This window comes from Phanerochaete carnosa (assembly GCF_000300595.1).
Source record: "Phanerochaete carnosa HHB-10118-sp unplaced genomic scaffold PHACAscaffold_5, whole genome shotgun sequence".
NCBI lineage: Eukaryota > Fungi > Basidiomycota > Agaricomycetes > Polyporales > Phanerochaetaceae > Phanerochaete > Phanerochaete carnosa.
Window position 1 is genome coordinate 2,883,542 of NW_006767632.1, and position 19,917 is coordinate 2,903,458.

Consider the following 19,917-nt stretch of genomic DNA (forward strand, 5'->3'; position numbering starts at 1 on the left):
AAGCCTTCCTCGCGGCGCTTGACGTCGTCGCGCTGGGCCGCGACCGACAGTGGGATGAGCTTCATGGCAGGACGCAGTGCGACAGGTGCAGCCTGCTGCATGTTGCGCAGCGACGACGAACGCGGGGGGCGAGCGATCGTCGGCGCGGCGATGTTTTTGAGGCTCATCAGGTCGACGGCCGCGCGAGGAGCGGGACGGGACATGTGAACGTTGGTCCAGCAGAAAGGCATGATGTGCGCAGTGTGTGGAGATTTAGGTAGGTGTATGCGTGGGGATGGTAGTGGATGCAGGTCAAGATGTGCTGAGGGGTGGTAGCCAGCAGAGTCTCGCTCCTTAAACACGGCGGAGGCTGGAATCCTTTCGGACGACACGGCTGCATCACAAAAGGCTGCTTTTTTGTCAGCCTCGAGCAATTTATCATTGTAGCTTGCCACCAGCTTCTTCTTGCAAGCCTCTGCTTTGCACCGCCAGCAAAGTGACTCGCGTGAATGTGACAGTCTGAAACTGACGATTCACTTCTTTGGAAATGCCATTAATCAATCTACTGCATACAGAATAAGCGTTCCGAATTTTCCACCAATACGTCAACACTCACCATGCAGGTCTCATGAAGCTTGGCTTCAGCGTCAGCATCCAATGCGGCTGGCAGTCGCGATTCAAATGACGCATATATGCTGCTCTGCTGCCCCGCGCACGTTCGTCTAACACTTACGCCCGTTATCCAACTACCGCTGTAGGCTTCACCTACCAGACCCGGCCGCCAATCGCCTGCGACGCCACAAGATGCCCGCCGGAATCAACCCAGGTACGTCTGAACGAGCACCCCTGGAGCTGTTTAGCACGACGCTAACCACGTATATCCTAGTCGGGCTTGCCTTCGTTTGCGCTCTCGCTCTGGCCTTCTGTATTGGCCTGTCAGCTGCCGTCTACTACGCGTGGATCCAACCCCTCATTGCCCGCCAACGCCTGCAAGCGCAGCTGCGAAAGCGCTCGCGGCAGCTATCCCCGACTCTCGTGGCGTCGCCGCATCCGAACAACAGTGCTCTGAACACGCCTTCGCTGCAGCCCCCATCGAAAGATATCGAGAAAGGAGACGAATCTATATTTGTGGAGGAAGCGGACGCGTCAGTCGAGTCGGTCAACGACGCGCTACCCCTGCCGAAGCCTGCGTTCTCGTTCGTGAAGAAGGAAGGGCGATTCTCGACATCGTCAAGGGATGGGATGTGGTGGTTTGTTTAGATACTTAGTCGAGCTTCTGTGGTTCCCTTAAACCTGGAGCATGCATCTTTGCACACTTTTGTCACGCCACGTCTTATAGGAGTCGTGGACATCATGACTGTCCGTCACGACGAAGTCGTCACGGAGGAGATGAGCTAATGGACGTCGACGTGATAATGGCGCGCTACTTATAGTAGCTCACTGACTGAGCACTGCAGTATCTGCAGTGCACGTACATGAGAACGACTGCAAGTGTGCTTGTTCGCGGGATACAGATACATGTTTGGCAGTTTATGGCTTCCACTGGACATCAGGCACATTCGCCAATGACGTATGTGCAGCCCTTTCCCCCAACCCAAACTTCATGTACCTTGCCGGCAGGGACGTCGACTCGTGCACCGGGTCCGAATGTCGTCTTGTTTCCCGGTTCCTCTTCCGGATAGCACATCGTGAATTCGCCATTGATGATAAGGTGAGTCGTGAGCCCGTTATGTGTGTGTGGTTTATAGTGTGTGTTACTGGGTCGAGTTCGCGTATCAGTGGGCGGAAGCTAACAGGAGTGCGGGGTAAGACTCACGGTCCGTCCGTCCAAGTGAAGACGTGTTTAAAACCCCACGATTGAACTTCCTTCTTACCACACTTGATCGGATCGCTGGAGGACTTTGGGATAATTTTGTCGAGCATTAGAGTTGTAGTGTGGTGGTATGTTACAAGATGATGCGGTGATATATGGCGTGGGGGTTCGTGAAAGACATGTGCGAGGTGCCCCTGCGCCGCGCCACAGCGCTTTTATGACCCCTAACGGGCGCCCGTTGACACACCCTGCTGACGTCTGAGCGCTTGAGCGCCCACGAGAGACTCCAACTGCGCGTTGCGAACTCCAACCACTCGCGCCTCGCCGTCATCTCTGAACCTGCGTCATGGCGTCCTCTGAGACACGCAAAGACGGCCTCACCGCAGACGACTTCATTGCCTATGGATCGGCCTCTGTGGAGAACGGCTTGACCGAGTCTGCCTCCGCGAACGCAGTCGCGCCCACGGAGCCCTTGAGTGGTCCTGTCTCCCAGACATCTAAGCGTGGCGGTCGACCCAGGCCCACAGAGCAGAAGACGGTAGGCATGCCCCAGTGGTACATCAAGAAGATCCAGGACAAGAACGCGTCGAGGAAACAGATGGCGGACCTGCAGGCCCTGTTGCAGAGTGGGGATCCGGAGTATGTCTCATATACCCCGCGCTCATTCTACTGACTGAACGAGTCGCAGCTGGGTCCAGCAGTTCGCAGAGCTGGGTGGTATGGCTGTACTCGCCTGCCGGCTGCATCAGTTGAGCCGACGGAGTTCGCCACGGTACGTGCAGAGTCGGGCATAGGGGCACGCGAAGCTCACGTCGCAGCAGTCAGGAGGACACCCATGCCGAGTTCGAGGTCGTTCGATGCATCACGTTTATTCTCAATCACCGGGTTTGTCCCCGTCTTCCTCACAGGTGATCTCACTGACACCTCGTTAGTCAGCTACGCGGGTCGCGCTGGCGCAGCATCCGCAGGAAATCGTCACGCGCATTACTTCAGCACTCAACATCCCTCACCTCCCTACTAGACGACTTGTCCTGGACATCCTCATTTTCTTGGTTTACTGGAACGATGGCACTGGCTATCAAATGGTCATCCGCGGACTTGAAGCCTTGAGTGAGGACAACGGCGAGTCTGGTGGATGTTACGCGTTTTGGTTCGCTTCGCTCCACTCCCTTCTCGCCGGCCGCGGCAAGATGTTGGGCTCCCCCGTTGGTGCAAGCCCCGACTTCAGGCGTTCAGGCGCGACATTAGAAGCGAACTTGACGGAGTATCTGGTAGGTCCTATTCTGCGTGACGTCCAACCATACCTTACGTGCAGATGTCCAACATTCTCCTTATGAACGGGATTATGCAAGCAATCGACGATCTCGACGTCCGACTACACCATCGTTCTCTCATGGAGTCTTCTGGTCTTTACGCTATTCTTGACCTGGCGCGAGGCTTCAACATACCTGGCATCGATAAACAACTTGAGCTCTTTCAGCAGACCTTGGATGACGATCAACAGAACCTGGAAGAATCTATGTCTCTGGACAGCCGCTGCGACCTTCGTAACATTGACGAAGTCTTCAACATCCTTCGCGAGCGGACACACGACTCTAAAGCACAGGACTATCTTCTGTCTACCCTGCAACACCTCCTATATATACGCCAAGACGATGCAACTTTTGTAAATCGCTTCCAGTTGATCGGTACCTTGGTAGCCGACTTGGTTATGGACGAGAAGCTTGGTGGTGGCGAAAAGCGTCTTGGTCTCTCTGTGGAACGAATTGTTGCGCAGCTCGACTCCGTCCAGAAGGCTCATCACTACGAGGAGGAGCTTGTCAAAACGCGCAGCGCTATGGTTCAGTTGAAGGCGGAAAACGAGGATCTGAACGACCGCTTGGCTTACTCGGAGTCTCTGGTCGGCGCCTTTCAAGCTGAAGTGGCGCACTTACAAGTAACTCTGTCCAGCTCGACTTCCAAATCGCCTTCGAAGATTTTGAACTCGAATTCGGTGTCTGCGCCTCTTAAAGAGAATCTCCCTCCTGCGCCTCAGCGGAGCTCTACGTCCCCTTCTGTGGCTCGTCTCAACTTCCGCGGCTTTGCTTCTTGGTTTACTGCGCCCGTTCCACAATCGGACAGCGCCCCGTCTCCGGCGGTTACAGCAGAGCGCACTTCTATTCCAGGCGCGTTCGGCGACAATTCGATGACAAACAATACCTAATTCCTCTTCTATTATTTATATCCTGTATTGTTATGATGTTACGGATATGTAGAAATTCTCCCCCACATCGTCATTCGTTTAACCGAGACGTGCGAACATACGTAAGAACCGATCGCTGCTTAGAGACGGTGATTACCGACCTTTGAAAGTAAGTCAGCGACGCTCGCAAGAACCAACAACAAAGTTGTTAGAAAAGATAGCGAAACGGGTAAACATGCTTGTTACCGATTGTTATTGGCCTATAACGGAAGCGCCGACGCGTCTCTATCCAGTGCAGTCCGTGCTTGAACTTGATCTGCACCTGCTTCGGGCTCTGTAGCTGGCGACAGTCCCTTTATACACCCTTGGGGACAGCAAATGCTGTTGGAAATTTGGACGACCGTCAGCACCAGAGTATACGCGTCCTGACTTGCTCGATAGGTTCAAATAATTCCTGGTTCTCATCGCCTTCCTGTGCGCCGCTACTTCCAGTACTTCTCCCGATCCTACAGATACCCTCTATACCCTTGCACCCAACGTAGGGCCTTGATCTAGATTCTCTGCAGCCACTATGGACTCGTTCTTTGGCAAGAAAAAGCCCCGCGCGAGGAATTCTTCTGCCTCGACTCACCAAGAGCTTACTGGCTCCGTGCCCTACCACAAGCTAGGGCCCCCACAGAAGTCCCCAATGACGGTCAACACCATGTCGCAAGGCCTACGTGCGAACCCTACGGCGGTCATTTCTGCGCCGATGACGAACCCGACTCTTACTGCGAATGGCACCGAGCTCAACAAGTACGCCATGGCGCGGAACCGCCAGGACCGCGAGCGTGCCTACCGCGATGCGAGCCCGCTCGGCCGACCGGGCTCGCCCAACAGCTCCATCGCGACGTCGGACTCGCAGACGCTGTACAACGACCCAGAGAGCCCGTCGGGCAGGGCGAACGGACGCCGCTACCGCGGGAGCGAAAGCGGGTCGTCCACGACCGACCTCGCGCAGCCCTCGCCAACATCCCCTGCGAGCCGGACGCGCACATTAAACGGAGACTCGTCTCCGTCGTCGTCGTCCTCCCGGCCCACGTCCGCGGCGCCAACAATAGCGACCTCGCGTACGGACGAGAAGCGGTCCTCCTCGCGGTACACGCCCTCGCTGAGCTCCTTTGACTCGCACGGCCACCTTTCGACCCTCTCTTCACACTTGCATCGCCATGTTAGCCATGGTGGGAGCGACTTCTTCTTCCCTCGGCCGGAGCACGACGAGGATATCGAGGCGTTGTTCGAGAACATAAGGCGGACGCGCGGGTTGGGGGAGCTCCCGAACCTCACGGTGGATCAGAAATGGCACATGGTGTACAGCGACGAGCAGCTGCGGTGGAAGGAGGAGAAGCAGAGAGAGGAGCAGGCGAAGAGGCAAACAGAGCCGGGGCAGGCTGCCTTCTTGATTGAAGGTACTCCCGAGTGGTATATGAAGAAATTCATGGATAGGACCATTACACCAAAGCAGGCAGCGGGGTTGCAAGTGTCTCTTAGAGGGAAGGAAGTCAGGTACGTGACAGTATTCTGCGAATGCATGCATCTCGTTTGACGTGCATGTCCAGTTGGTTCAGGCATTTCGTAGAGCTGCAGGGAACGTCTGTGCTGGCGCAGACTCTTATGCATATTAGTCGGAAACAAATGCAACGGTGAGCCACGAAACATTCACCTGGCATTGTCATATCGTTGACAAAGTTGTAGGAGGAGAGAGGATACAGAGGTCGAATACGAAGTTGCGAAGACTATCAAATACATCCTCAATCACCCGGTACGCATGTATCGTGCATTGAAGATGCATTTCTAATGCATACAGTGACTTAGTTTGCTGCCAACGACGCGCTGAACCATAGCACGCTTGTCACGCAAATCTCCTCTTCCCTGAACACGCCCCATCTACCGACACGGAAATTGCTCCTAGATATCTTAGTCTTTCTCGTGTATTTCAACGATGGACAAGCACACCAGCAAGTCATCGATGCACTACATACCCTTAGCGAATCGAATCATGAACACGGGAGCTGCTATACGTTCTGGTTCAAGTCATTTGAGCAGTCGCTTATCGGTCGTGGGCGGATGGGGACACTAGTCGGCGCGAGTGAGGAGATCAAGCGACATGGAGGTGTAGATCCTTCGCTCAACGATTACACCGTACGCATCTCGCTTCTACTCCGGGCACAGGAAGTTGACTTCTTCGTCTAGACGTCTAACCTGCTTCTCATCAATGGTATTTTCGAGAAAATGGACGACTTGGACATGCGGATTCACCATCGCGCCATGATGGAAGCGGCAGGCTTGCAAGGCATCGTCCGGCAATGTCGTACTTTCGCAGTCGATGCCATCGAGAAGCAGCTCAATAAGCTGCAGCAGAACCTCGATGACGACGAGCAGAAGCTGAAGGAGCGGATGGACCACGAAATCCTGAGGGATCTCGCGAACCCTGAGGACGTCTTCAACGCATTGAAGGCCAAAGTAGCAGATAGCAAGGCTCGTGACTACCTGTTGTCGATGTTGCAGCATCTGCTACTTATCCGGGAGGAAGGGCCCGCCCTGGCCTACTACTTCCAAATTGTTGACGGGGCAGTCACAGACCTCGTGATGGACAAGCAGCTGGGCGGTGGTGAAGCTCGTCTTGGTCGTTCCGTTGAGCGCATCATCGCTCAGTTCAACGAGGCCGATCGGTACCAGAATGTTGAGGACGAGCTTGCCAGAGCTCAGGCGAACGCCCTGCGGCTGAGGCTAGAGAAGGAGGCTTTGGAGGAGGAAATTGCTCAGGGTGGCGAAGGCTTGGTATCGACGCTCAAAGACAAGACTTCGCGCCTTGAGCAAAAGCTACAGGTCTCGCGGGATAATACTGCCAAGCTCCAGGCACAGATGGAGGCGCAGAAGCTCAACTACGAGGAACAGATCCAGCAGCTGGAGGCGCAGATCATGGAACTCTTCCGGATGCTGAAGGAAGTGGGCAAGGGCGTCAACCATATCATCGAGAACTCGGGAGGCATGGACCGCAAGACGCTCATAGAGACTCTCGAGAAGCACCTCCAGCGCGATAAAACGATCGGCATCCTCGAGGGCCGTGACAGGCGACGAAAGGCCAAGGGCGTTAATGGACAGGCGGGCCAAAGCGAGGACTCTGAGGGCACCGCGGACGAGGAGGACACGCCGACGAAAGCTGGCAGTCTTCGCAAACGTGCCGGTGCATCGAACATGAAGCGCAGCAAATCTGGGAAATCTGTAAGTGTCACCGACGCTCAGCGCGCCTCAGAGGCACAGAATGGTCGTTCGTCACAGTTCATGGACGCAGACGAGGCAATCGTCCAGGAGCAGATACAGCAACAAATTGCTCAAGGTGTGAAAATAGTGCGTATGGCGAAATCGTTGATTATCTCATCATATGCTCACAAGGCGCTAGTATCCACCACGCGATGGACCTTCATATAGCCCTAGAAGCATACGCGGCTCGCCTCGACGTCCGCACCTGCGCTCGCAACTGGGAGAGTTTGCTACATCTCCCACTACGTCTGGCGGACTGCTGCTAGCACCCGCAGATGAACATGGTGAGCAGAGCGATCAGAGTATGCTCTCTGGTGCGGAAGGTGATGAGGGCAACTACGATGGTGTCCGCCGCTCACAATCCACAAGAAGCATTAGGAGTGTCGCGTCGACAAATGCGACTTCTGTTGCTTCCGCTTCGTCGTCTCGCACATCGAGGACTCCGGTGCCAGGGTCTCTGGCTGAGGAGCTTCGGAGGCAGCTCACGCTTAAGGGTCGACCACCTTCCGAACCTAGCCCTGACAACTCCCCAGCGCAGACATTACCGACACTTCCAGAAGAGGCAGAACAACATGGAGGCGCCTCGTCGGATGGCGTGCCGCCACCGCCACCACCCCCGCCACCTATGGCAGGGCTGGGCATTGCAGGCATTGCGGACGCGCCGCCGCCGCCGCCACCACCACCGCCGCCGCCGCCGCCTCCAGGGACGCGAATGGCTGTTCCTACTGCGGGCGGCGCTCCTCCGCCTCCTCCGCCTCCGCCTCCTCCACCTCCAGGTCACCGTGTGGCCGTGCCCACCGCCATGGTCGGCGCGCCGCCGCCGCCGCCACCTCCCCCACCACGCGGACCGTCACCCTTCGGTTCTCAACCAGGCTCTTCTGGACAGTCTCCTTTACTCGGTGCAAACTTCCAAAACCTGCTTAACATTCGCAAGGACATTTTGATCACGCCGAGCGTTAAGCTGAAGCAGCTGCAGTGGGACAAGCTGCCGCAGCAGCAGGTCACGAAGACTGTGTTCAACGACGAGCAGCCCGAAAAGGAGAACGAATGGATCAAGAAGTTCCAACTGGACGGGGTCTGGACTGAGATGGAGGAGGACTTCAAGGCTAAACAGCTCGTTATAAACCTCATGGGTAAGCTCGATTTGCGCTGCATTAAGCGCCTGAGCAACTGACACCCGCCCGCAGCTAAACAGAAGCGAGCTGAACTGAAGAGTGTGCTCGACCCGCAAACCAAGAAGCGAGTTGAGATCCTCATCCAAACTGTCAAGAAGCTGGAGCCCGAAGAAATTGCCATGAAAATCAAGCATTTCGACCAAGAAGTCTGCACAGAGGTCTTCCTTAGCGAGTTAAAGCCGGTGTTGCCGAATCCTGAGCAGGTACGTATCGCGTGAACATATCCCGGCCAAAACTAAACTGTCTTCCTGCAGGTCGGCAAGCTCAACGTCTACAGAAATGCAGACCCAGAAGAACTTGCAGGCCTTCATCCCTCAGATCGGCTCATGGTGCAACTCATCAAGATCGAACGCCTTGGTCCACGTATTGAAGGCATGCTCTACAGGCGGAAGTTCGACGAGACGTGGGCGTTATTGGACGATGTCAGTCGTGCTTCGCAAGTTTATCGTACAGTGCTGATGCTTGATCGATTTTTAGAGCGCGCGAAAGTTGTCCGAGGCTGGCACTGCTTTGCTGAATGCGAAGTATTTTAAGGAGCTGCTCAGCGTAAGCCAAGCTTGATTCTTACTTTGAGCGTGGCTGATGTTCTTTCAGCTGATCCTGCTCATCGGTAATTACATGAACGGCACCGGTGTGAAGGGAGGTGCCTTTGGCTTCAGGGTCAGCAGTATCAACAAGCTCGTTGACACCAAGTCGCTGCACAATACAACCCTGCTGCACTTCCTGGAACGAACAGTCTCCAAGCATTTCCTGGATATGGAGCACTTCCTGGACGAGCTTGCAGCCCCTGCGGAGGCTTATCGAGGTCAGCACTGTGCTTCTCTTTTCTGACCCTCGCTTACGCATTTGTCGCGCAGTCAACTTGCAGGATGTCCGTAAAAGTCTGACCGAACTACGCGAAGGTCTCAAACGCATCAAGCAAGAGCTTACGGATCACTTCTCGGATCCTGAGCAGGTCGATCGGTATGGCAAGCAGATGTGGAACTTCGTCCGGAAAGCAACTAGCCAGGTCGATGACTTGGTTGACGACGTCAATCATGCGGATACAACCTTCAATGATGTCGTCAAGTACTATGGTGAAGATGAACGGAATATGAGCTCGTCTGAGTTTTATGGTATCTTCAAGACGTTCGTGACATCTTACAAGGTACTATGACTGATCCCAAGCATGTTAGTGTGGTACTCACGTGCACTTGTGTAGAAATCCAAAACAGACAACCTGGCTCTATTCGAAGAGAAGGTGGCGGCTGAGAAGCGCAAGCAAGCCTCCGAGGAAGCGAGACTCCACCGGGAGAAGGCGAGGGAGGCGGCAGCACAAGACGACACCGAGAACAATGCTGTCCTGGATGACCTGCTCGAGAAGCTCCGCAATGGGGATAACGTCGGCAGGAAAGCACGCAGGACACGGCCGACCCCGACTGCTCGACCTGCTGCGCCCCTTGAACTCAGCGCTGCAGGATTGTTGGCCGCCACACAAGGAAACGGCAACGACACTGTGGACATCGCAAGAGACATGCTCGCGCGCCTCAAGTCGGATGGGTTCGATGCACTGGCACCGGCGTCGCCCACTGCGTCGACGTCATCGTCCACGCCGCACAGGCGATCACGGAGGAGAATGCGTGGCATCTCTGAAGACTTGGAGGGGTCGTCTCGATTGTCTTCTAGCGATGCCCTCTCGGACAGTGGGCATATGCACGAAGGGTCACTAGGCTCTGTGTCTGAACTTATGATTGGCATACACGGGGAAGACGAGGCTGAATCTGTAGTGGCTACGCCTGTGTCCGAACCCCAAGCTGAAACTACTCCGGAGACACCGCCGGAGGAGCCAGTAGAGGCGGCCGAAGGCAGGACAGAGGTTCAAGACGACGCTTAATGGGTACCCAACGGACGATTATCTCCATGCTTTGATTTTCGCTCAGATTTATCCTGACACTCGCAATTTTGTTGTATTAGGCACTCCTACTCCCGACGTGTATCTCTGGATCCTTTCTTTCGACGCGGACCATTGCTGGCAGATGGTATTTGGCTAGACACACTGATTAATTTTCCATGCAACTACTGTAACTACGACATGCAAGCTGTATATTTTCGTATGTTTTCGCGGAGAGCGCTTGTCGTGGCTTCGAAAGCTTGGCATGTCTTGAACGAAGCTCGAAGCCAGGCGCAGGATATATAAACCACCATCATGTGCGGGCACAACGCCCTTCACTTTCCTCTCTCCTTCATCGTCGCTCCTTGCAACCGGCTGTCATTCTTTTATAATCCGCAGTACTGCGTAACTTTGCAATCATGAAGTTCACCTCCGCGTTTGTGTCCGTCGCCCTTGCCGCCCTTGTCGCCGCGCAGGCCAACAACACCGAGCTCGGGATTGAAGCTATCGAGGCTCACTTTAGCAATGCAGGCATCGTGCCCTCGCTTCTGACAACCTTCGACCCTGTTGCGGTCATGGCTTTGTCGTACTCTGGCGTGGGTTCCATCTCTCCAGGCCAGCAGTTGACCCAGGACCGTACGTGTGCTGTTTTCGCTGTGTCTGCCATTGTTTTGATAGATATACAGAGGTTTCGCCCACTCCCAACCTTACGGTCACCCCGGCCAACTCAACTATCCAGCTCAGCGGAAACTACACCCTGGTCATGGCGGATGCTGGTCCCGTCGGCACTGACGAGACCCAGGGACAGACGCGTCACTGGCTCGTCAACGGTGTCACCCTGACTGGTGCGTCTGCACCTTTGATTTCTGCGCAGCCTTCATAATACTTTGGTTCCTGTAGGATCCGACCCGCTCAACGTGACCACCAGCTCTGGCGTTGCCATTACCGACTACGCTGGCCCTGCTCCCGCGCAAGGTAGCGGTGCCCATCGGTCAGTCACATCGATTTGCCTTTCCTCATTCGCATTTGTGGCTGATGTAGTACAGCTACGTCATCCTTCTCTATACCCAACCGGAGAACTTCACCGCACCCGACGGCTTCAACACCCCCAACATCGGCGTTTCGACCTTTAACCTCACTGATTATGTCAACTCGAGCAACCTTGGTCCCATCGTAGCTGTAAGTGCTTGATCCGTGTTTCCCGAAGCAGATATGTGCTAACATCCTCCAGGGAATATACATCACGGTCGAGGAGGGTACTGCCACGTTTACGCCGTCCTCGACTGCCCCCGTCGTGACCTCGACTCTGCCCGCCGCGCAGACCATCGCGTCCTCAACCGCTCCCCCGTCTCCTACTAGCAGCAGCTCCTCCAGCAGCCAATCTAACGGTGCCGGCTCTGCTTTCACACCCCTCTCCTCTGTCCTCTTCGCGGCTCTCTGCGGTCTCGGCTTCGTCTTGTTCTGAGCTCTCGGTTTGCATTCCACTCTCTAGCCTGTCGACGACCCATACCACCGCTTCTGAGACACGAGCTCTTTGTTTTTATTCCTTACGCAGTAGCTGTATTACTCGTTATGTCGACCTGTGCCCTAACGGCAGGATGATATGTATCCGACTAATATGCCTGGCCACTGGAGACCATGCTGGAGTAATAAATAATACATATGGACACGAACCGTAGAAGCAAGGACAGTATTAGATCGTCAGTCATCCTCACAGAAGAACCACGTAGTGTGCTTCAGCTGTTGTAGCGTTCTCGTGCCTAGTGCCGCCATGAAGCTCGGTCAGTACGCGTCCTCTCAGGTCTCCGTAGTTTCCGTGTGTCAAAACGCTCGCATGGAAGTAGAGCACTCACCGCCTCCTGCGCTTGTTGCACGTATCCGGTGTACCCCTCAGCGTACTTGCCGATCTCTTTGCCTTTGCTCGCGCCGAGGCCCACGCCCTGGGCATAAATCGCAGTTTGGCTGCATAACATCGTCAGCGTCTGAATGCCCCTCACATAAGACCAAATAACAACTCACATCGGCTCCACACGGCCCTCGCCGTCTGTGCCCAAGCCGGTGCCCTCCGTCCAGCCCATCATCTTCAGCAGCTTGTTCCCGACGTTGTTCTGGTCCTCGCCGGGGTTCACCGGAGGCGGAGGTGGCGAAGGCGGCGGCGGCGGTCCTTCGGCGTGCCGCTTCTTGCTCGCGCCCTTGCCGCTGCTGCTGCTGGACTCGGGTAGCGGAATCTCGGGCTGGTTGTAGATCGTGCGCCGCTCCGAGGCGCGGTCGCGGTACTTGGGCTGCTGCTGCTCGGCCTTGGCCCGCGTGGCTTTAGCCTTCTCACGTGCGACTTCGCGCAAGCTGGCGTCTTTGTAGTTTTTCTAGGGATGGTGACTCTATCAATGTCCGACTACAGACAGCGGAGAGGGGTGATATACCTTGTGCAGCTCAGATTCTTTGTTGTGCCGCTTCAGCTGGTCTAAGGTCTTGAACTGCCGCGCGCAGAGCAAGCATGTCAACGCCATTGTGTCGGAGAACTCGAACTCGGCCTCGGCAGGCGCGGGTGTTGTTGACTTATCCTTGGCCTTTATTGGTGCCAAAGAGGGCGCCGCGACATCCTACCAGAACGTCGTTCATCGGGAAAAAGCCACATCGAGCGACAAGCATACCGTTGTGGTGGATGGGCCAGCGACGGAAACCGGGCCATCCTTGAGCTCCTCTTGTACTTGGTTCCATTTCGTGATATTATTCGCCGTCTGTTTAAAATAAGATATCTGTGTCAAGCCAGTAGAGGGAACACATACCTTCTTGCTGGCAACCATTGGCGCGACCGACTTCTTCGCAACAGCAACTGCATCGAGCGAGACGTCAATGCACACATCCACAAATGCACTTTCTCGCATCCTAAGGCGTAAGACAGACCCTTGTCGTCCGCGGAGGCATCATTCTTCTCCCCTGCCTCGTCATCTTCCTCGTCACCCTCCTCATCGTTCAACGAGAAACCGAGTGCAGCGGGTGCAGCTTTCTTTGTAGTCGTGCTGGCAGCTGGGGTTGTCAAAGCGGTCTTCTGTCCGAGAGCACCCTTGAAGCTTAGTGTGACAGGTTTATCTGAGACCGGGAGAGTGGACGCTTCCGCAGGCTTGCTGTCAGCCAGCTTGTCGACTAAACCCAGGTCTATCAGGATATGTAAGCAACGATCACTTTCCCGCTCACCTTTGAGCCTTTTTTTCTTCTCTTTTGTAGCCTGTTCAGGAGTAGGCTGCACCGGCAAGTCAACTTTGAACTCGAGCACAGCAATAGCCGAGCTCTCGTCCCAATAGCGCACCCACGTGCCCTCAACGCCACCGAGGCTTAGTGAAGATGCGATGCAAGCATCATCTCTGATAGCAAAGTCAGATATCGGCTGGAAAGATTCAGGATGGGCAAACGACGCAGCCACTGGTCGCTCCGAGATCCGGAAGCCAGAGGGGTGAAGTTGTGGAGACATCGTTGCACCGAGCACGGCGGCGGCGGACTGTGATATAACTTTGAATGCTATTTCGATAATACGACAACGTATGACATACCTGCACATCAATGAACTCGACGAAAGCAAAGCCCCAGCTAGCCATCGTGACTTTGTCTTTGATGAGGACGATGCGTTTCATGCCTTTTGCGCCTTCCTTCCCGGGCCCAGACGACAGCTTCATCGCCTGTGCAATCGCCTGAGGACCGGACAGCGGGTCCAGCCCGCGGAAGAGCAGCACGGGGCCCTGGGTGTTGCCAATGTCCCGAGTGCCGTCGTTTGTGTTCAGCGGGCCCCGTCGTCCCGCCGGGCTTGCGCTCTGCGAATAGTCAATCTTGATGCGGCGACCGTTGTGCTGCTGGCCTGCCTCGAGGGCTTTGTAAAAGGCGGTGCGAGCGGTGGCGCCATGCGATGCCGGTGGCGGAAGGTCAATAAACGGGAAGAGCGGGTCGACGAAGGCACGGGCTTGCTCGACGGTTGGAAACTGTGCGAAGCCGAAGCCGCGGGAGTGACCTTGAATAAATAAAAAATCGCATGCGAGCGACAGAGAGAAAGATGTTAATGCACTTTGCACATGCAGGAGTGAAGGGGCAAGTAAGTGCCTGTTGATCTATCTCGGATGATTGTCACGGTCTCAGGTGTGCATTTCTTTCCGACGAGATAGGCTTGAAGCTGTATAGCATCAGAGCACAGATGATAAGAATTTTCAAGGTATGTACGCACGTCCGCTTCGTTAAAATCCGGGTCCAAGCCAAGGAAGATTACGTGTGGACTGGCTTCACTAGGCCCATGTCGTTTCTTCCCGTGGTCAGACCAGATATTCGTGTGGTTTCGTCCTTGAGTATACATCTCATATCCGCTATCGTCATGTCCCGCGGCGGGGGCACCGTGACCCTGTGCTCATTGACTCCAATGCTCCTGCAAGAGTGACAAAATACGCACCCCATCGTTGTATTTCCTGCGTTTTCCCTCGCCGTAATAGTCCTCGTCTCGCTCTCGCACGTTCCCCCGCGCGTTGTGGTCGGTCCAATCTTGGTTTTGCCAGGTCTCCTTGCCTCTGTCCCACTCGCGGTTGTAAGCCATGGTGATGGTGTGAAGTCAAGTGGAAGATAGGCGCTAAATGAGCCAACTTTCCTCTCTTTCCCGACTTCACCATGGCTGGCGGGCACGATGGTGCGTTTACGTGGGTGCGCACGATTGAGTCGTCTGTACTCACAGAATGTATTTTGTGTCGATGTAGGACCAGTGAAAGTATGTATCTAGCGAACAGCATTCACCGGATTGCAACGAACTGACCCGCGTATTCTAGCACGACCCCGCCATCGAGCGGTGGAACCTCATGGTTATTAGTTCGGCCCTCCTCGAGAGTCATCTTTGATATTAATGTCTGTATATACAGCGCGAGAATGTCTACAAGCACTTCCGCTTCACACCTAAGACGACCGTCCAGTCAATTCTCGGCCTGGTTGTAGTTCCTGGTCTCATCTGGTATACCTGTGCAGTAACGGACGTAAGTTGCACGTCTTATTCCTACGCTACATCCACGTAACTCCTCTCTAGACAAAGTTCAAGTGGTCTGCAAAGCGCAGGGGCGAGCCGTTAACAGAACGCTCTTAAGTTGAGAATGTGCAATCGGTATTAAACGTTTTTCCACAGTCAACGCCTCTGCTTTATGTTACATTGCACGGGTTCAGTATTACGTTACGCGGCCCTTTATATTCGCTTGCAAAGCTCTATCGCAATCTTGCAACCCGCGCCGACAACTGTACTCAGTAGAGCATGCGCCGGTGCTCTCTGGGAGTGATGCTCCACGGCTGTGTCCAAGTGTTCGAGCTCATCGTCTCGGAACTCCCGAATAATGTCTTTGAGCAGAGGTATACTAGGGTCTGATGTTCTCACTTTGTCCAGTTCCTTTAGCTGGCTGTGATAGCATTTTCAGTTTACTGCGCTCTGGGATAGTATGTGTAACGCACTCGTCATAATGCTCGCCAATAACCGTTTCAACGGCTTCAGTGCATGCCATGGCAGCTTCTTTGCTCATGAGAGCGGTGACGGCCCCGAGCCCGAAGCCAGCGACCTTAGCGACCTCCCAGAGCAGCGTTGGCCGCACACGATGTTGAAGTTGCAGTTTATTCATGACGTACAGGTGCTTCTTCTCTTGGTCCCACATATCCTGCGCCGTTTCATGAGTCTTATGCATCTTGAGACAGCCTGTCAATGTCCGTGCTCACTTGGATTAACGGGCCCGCTACCCTGTCTCGACCAAGGACCGCAAGCTGGCCCATGTAGATGTAGTTGGCCGCAATTTCGCCGGCCTGGTCCACGCGCAAAGCAGCATCTAGTGCATGTCGCTGCTTCTCTGTGAAGTCGCATGGAGTACTGGACGTCGACGCCTCGTGTGTGCGTGTGGGGCTGGTGTAGACCGCGGAAGGGAGCGGCCAAGACGTGGATGAACGGTGTCCGCGTGCAGCAGTAGGTATACCCCGTCGCAAAATTTTCGAAACTAGCATAGCCAAGATCTGAGAGCTCTTAGATAAACAAACGGGAGAGGCAGACGAGGAAACGGGAAGTGATTTCGGTACAGTTGCGGACAGGCAAACTCGACAAAAGCGCTGGCGTTCGAATGCGAATTTTCCTGACTAAACTGAGTACAGGAAAGGGTTCAGCGAGGCGAAAGGAGCTCAAAAATGCACCTCCAACGTTTTAGCGCCGGAAAATTTTTGGCCACTTTTTGCGGCAAGTTTGGGCACGCATAGAACTAATCTATGTCCCAAGTTGGGCCCTAGCAGCGTCGAGATTCGAGAAACATCATCGTGCGCCGAGAGACAGTGCGACGCAGCCAAAATTGCGCGATGCTACCCCTTTCTCACTTCCGCACGGTTCTCCTTACAGCGCATCAGAGTCACAATAGGCAACCAGTGCTACTTAATTTAGCCCCGGTACTATAATCTGTGTCAGACAGCACCACACAGCGCAATATTGTAAGACAACCAAACGGTGTTGGGTTCACAATGAAATGGAGAGAGAAACAAGTAGACATGTCTGGCCTTAATGATGAGCACTCAGTGAGCAAAGCTACTGTTACCTGAACCTCAAGGCTTTACAGACCTCACAATGATAGCAGAACTTGCTATCTTCTGCGTCATTGAACAGAGGTTTCTCTGCAGTGCTGCGAGCACGTTTCCGCAACCGACCGGCCGTACAAGTTGAAGAGTGGGACCCGCATAAAGGCTATTAAATTCTGGGCGCAAATATTCTACGAGATGGGCGCTCTCAGCGGAATCATAATCTGCTCGTCGAAAGGAGTCGATTGGTATATTTTTCGTTATTTTTACTAATTTTTTTGAAGCGTCGGCCAAATTTTTGAGGTATCTCGCCAAAAGTGCACGGAGAGAAATTTCGCTCGTACAACTCTCTTCTACTGTCTATTCTCGTCCCATTCATGCATTTTCCCGACATCTCACACAACTTGCGGAAGCTAGAAAAATCGACTTACGTTAGGCGTCGAATTTGTCGAGTTTGCCTGTCCGCAACTGTATGCGCGGATGGGCGCTCCATGAGCGTCTGCGTCCTCGCGTAGCACGTGAGAGCTTCCACGGTCGCGATTCGTGTTTCTCGTCCTTCGAGCAGGAACGAGCCCAACTCTAGCAGCTCATCACTATAGTTACCGTTCCCCACCCATCCAAAGCCCCCAACCAGTCCTTGCATCCGCGCTAGTGGCGAAATACCCTTCGACCCACCACGAATACCAGCGAAGATGTCTTCTACGTAAGTCCTGCGCTCAAGCCTCTGTGAATGTGTCACTGATCAGTGTGCTGTGACTCTGGTATGAAAGATTTACGCCCACCGATGTTATAGACATGAACAAAGAGAAGAACTGGTCAGCAGGCATCGGTGGGTTTCTGAGCAATAAGCATGGCCGGACGTCACGACGAAGGGCATCCTGGCAGGCATGATGGATTGGGACAACACACGCATCGTTTTCACGAAGCGGTCTCTTATCGAGTTCCTCAGGTATGTACACAGCTGGACAATCCCATGCTGAGAGTGCTGAGCGGAACAACTGGCAGATACACGGGAACGACCGTGGATACCAACTTCCACAACATCCAGAAGCTACCCAGTATGCTTTAATACCCCGTGGTTTACACGGACTCTTGACACCCGATTATAGAATACGCTACCTTCGGCAAGCTGTCTGGAGAAACACCTGCTCAGTCTGCAGAAGCAGCCCCCTCTGCCTCCGACGCCGTCCCAGGTGCGCTCCCTCTCAAGGTCATGCGCTCACCGCCAACCTAACTATGTGACGTATGGCTACAGCATCCACCTCTGACGACGGTGGCTTCAGGCCTACGAGGCGTGTGCGTGCTGCTCCGGGCGGTGAGACGCACGACATCTTCGCGCACTATACCGACGACGACGCCCTCGCGGGCGCGCCGCCGCGCCAGTCTGAGGAGCAGTCTGCGCAGGCTCAGCAAGAGGACAGTGCCGCGGCTCAGACTCGGTTTGTCCTTTCGTGCATCGAGGGCTTAAGAAGACTGACAGTGGCACGACGGATAACTGTAGGAAGCAATCCGGCTCATTCTGGGACGAGAACCCCGCGCCTAAGGCTGATTTCAGACCGACCAGGCGGTGAGCGGTGTTACCGGTGTCTATTTGCGTCTTTGCCTGATCACCGGACCACAGGGTTCGTGAGATGCCCGGAGGTCGTGACAGTATCTCAGAGGTACGCGGCTGAGCCTCCTCATGCTGTTCTTATGTGAGTTAACCGGAACCTCAGATTCTGTGATTTTCTCCCTCTCTTCTCATGTCTGTAATCAATTATCCTTACTGTTCTGAATCGCGGATGTACCATGGAAGCAGAATTCGAAATGTTGTAGAGCAATCAAGTCAAGTGTCACTTTCATCCATAGCCCCTTCTTTATCCTCCAAGCTCATTTTTAGCAAATAATGCACGACAACAGGAAAGTGTATGAGTATGATGATCATGAGCATAGTTACAGCGCATGGTACACTTATGATACAGCACTGTCCGTACATGTACTACATACGCGAAGACTGAAATACAACTGCAAAGTGCAAACAGAACGCAAAAAGGACGAAAGTGGTGACGGCGAGGTTCGAACTCGCGCGGACTCACGCCCATTGGGAATCAAGCATAAACTTAAATCCAACGCCTTAGACCAACTCGGCCACGCCACCAGCACAAGAAGTTTCACATTAAAAGTCTAGATACATGAACCATTTTGAATATCAGACCAAACTCGGTCAACTTCAGGGTGAGTCTGGAGAAGCAGGATGGTCGAAAGGTCCGGATAAGACCATCTTAGAGCTCTGGAAAGCGAAGATTTAGTCCGCGACCTGTGAGCGACCGTTGCGTGGCGCCACTGTCCGCCTCCGCGAGCCTCGCACATTTATCGGTGTGCATCGCGGGGCTTAGACTCCGTGAAGACGTTTTTGCAATGTTGTTACGTTGCTAGTACGCGACGACCCTCGTATCGCCCTGTGTCCCAACGCAGCGTACGGCATGTGTCTGGGTCTTCGCGAGACGGAACGCCTCGCGTACTGAGGCGGCGATAGCGTCCCTGGCCAGGTCCGGCAAGACTTATTCCACATCGTTAGGGACTGTACGGCAACTTGGGTGCAATATGCGTTGCATCATCGAAGCGGATGCTGGAGACAGTCTACTCGGCCTGATTATACGTTCCCCCGAAGACCAAAAGCGCACCAACAGCACACGGCTTGTGTTCTGCGAATGTTGCTGCGCCGAAGAGCTTGGTTTTCTTACGTGGAGATCTGTGACGGCTGAGCATTTAGTTCACCGGCTTGATGTCAATGAACAGCAATGAACCTCTGGAATGAGTACTCCTCTGGTAGGGGTGTTCCGTTGCTTCACGTCTGGGCCTGAATATGTGTAGCCCATGCTCGCCCTCTTTGAAATTTTATAACCAAATCACTAGGTTAATCAGCACATCAACAACCTGCGAAGTTTGAACGCACCCGTTGACTTGGTGATAGGAAGTTGGAAGCCAGACGGAAGGCTAATTGAAGTTAAAACATTTCAGACTCCTGCCTGATGACCGTGTGACGACCAGGGTATGAAACTGC

The 19,917-nt window shown here is 54.3% G+C and overlaps 7 protein-coding genes and 1 non-coding gene across 8 annotated transcripts; 4 read left to right on the forward strand and 4 right to left on the reverse strand.

Moving 5' to 3' along the window:
• Positions 1–783: 783 nt before the first annotated feature.
• Positions 784–1,239, forward strand: PHACADRAFT_209401 (uncharacterized protein; the record flags this gene model as incomplete). Its single annotated transcript, XM_007396133.1, has 2 exons — positions 784–805; positions 866–1,239. The coding sequence occupies 2 exons, from the start codon at positions 784–786 to the stop codon at positions 1,237–1,239; spliced, it is 396 nt and encodes a 131-aa protein (XP_007396195.1).
• Positions 1,240–1,444: 205 nt separating this feature from the next.
• PHACADRAFT_121875 (uncharacterized protein) lies at positions 1,445–1,990 on the reverse strand. Its single transcript, XM_007396134.1, has 2 exons — positions 1,796–1,990; positions 1,445–1,736 (listed from the first exon to the last, which is right to left on the reverse strand). Exons 1-2 carry the CDS (start codon positions 1,900–1,902, stop codon positions 1,529–1,531), a joined length of 315 nt encoding a protein of 104 aa, XP_007396196.1. The 5' UTR covers positions 1,903–1,990; the 3' UTR covers positions 1,445–1,528.
• Positions 1,991–2,138: 148 nt separating this feature from the next.
• On the forward strand, positions 2,139–3,995 carry PHACADRAFT_95745 (uncharacterized protein; the record flags this gene model as incomplete). The annotated part of the gene is made up of 5 exons (XM_007396135.1): positions 2,139–2,431; positions 2,475–2,564; positions 2,614–2,677; positions 2,725–3,063; positions 3,108–3,995. The coding sequence occupies 5 exons, from the start codon at positions 2,139–2,141 to the stop codon at positions 3,993–3,995; spliced, it is 1,674 nt and encodes a 557-aa protein (XP_007396197.1).
• A 282-nt stretch (positions 3,996–4,277) lies between these two features.
• On the forward strand, positions 4,278–10,577 carry PHACADRAFT_184630 (uncharacterized protein). The gene is made up of 12 exons (XM_007396136.1): positions 4,278–5,519; positions 5,573–5,656; positions 5,709–5,775; positions 5,829–6,155; positions 6,207–7,364; positions 7,417–8,410; positions 8,465–8,655; positions 8,707–8,874; positions 8,930–8,998; positions 9,047–9,257; positions 9,310–9,599; positions 9,654–10,577. Exons 1-12 carry the CDS (start codon positions 4,546–4,548, stop codon positions 10,323–10,325), a joined length of 5,205 nt encoding a protein of 1,734 aa, XP_007396198.1. The 5' UTR covers positions 4,278–4,545; the 3' UTR covers positions 10,326–10,577.
• A 21-nt stretch (positions 10,578–10,598) lies between these two features.
• Positions 10,599–14,909, reverse strand: PHACADRAFT_174051 (uncharacterized protein). The gene is made up of 12 exons (XM_007396137.1): positions 14,752–14,909; positions 14,533–14,703; positions 14,412–14,481; positions 13,871–14,322; positions 13,518–13,818; positions 13,227–13,478; positions 13,109–13,155; positions 12,998–13,060; positions 12,743–12,922; positions 12,342–12,685; positions 12,176–12,284; positions 10,599–12,082 (listed from the first exon to the last, which is right to left on the reverse strand). Exons 1-12 carry the CDS (start codon positions 14,890–14,892, stop codon positions 12,059–12,061), a joined length of 2,154 nt encoding a protein of 717 aa, XP_007396199.1. The 5' UTR covers positions 14,893–14,909; the 3' UTR covers positions 10,599–12,058.
• Positions 14,910–15,069: 160 nt separating this feature from the next.
• Positions 15,070–16,338, reverse strand: PHACADRAFT_121888 (uncharacterized protein). The gene is made up of 3 exons (XM_007396138.1): positions 16,041–16,338; positions 15,783–15,982; positions 15,070–15,730 (listed from the first exon to the last, which is right to left on the reverse strand). The coding sequence occupies exons 1-3, from the start codon at positions 16,317–16,319 to the stop codon at positions 15,523–15,525; spliced, it is 687 nt and encodes a 228-aa protein (XP_007396200.1). The 5' UTR covers positions 16,320–16,338; the 3' UTR covers positions 15,070–15,522.
• A 1,143-nt stretch (positions 16,339–17,481) lies between these two features.
• PHACADRAFT_256825 (uncharacterized protein) lies at positions 17,482–18,768 on the forward strand. Its single transcript, XM_007396139.1, has 9 exons — positions 17,482–17,577; positions 17,645–17,703; positions 17,760–17,823; positions 17,880–17,932; positions 17,984–18,067; positions 18,130–18,313; positions 18,376–18,441; positions 18,496–18,535; positions 18,590–18,768. The coding sequence occupies exons 1-9, from the start codon at positions 17,567–17,569 to the stop codon at positions 18,596–18,598; spliced, it is 570 nt and encodes a 189-aa protein (XP_007396201.1). The 5' UTR covers positions 17,482–17,566; the 3' UTR covers positions 18,599–18,768.
• A 146-nt stretch (positions 18,769–18,914) lies between these two features.
• PHACADRAFT_t79 lies at positions 18,915–19,011 on the reverse strand. Its single transcript has one exon. It is a non-coding gene; the product is annotated as a tRNA-Leu (tRNA).
• Positions 19,012–19,917: the final 906 nt, after the last annotated feature.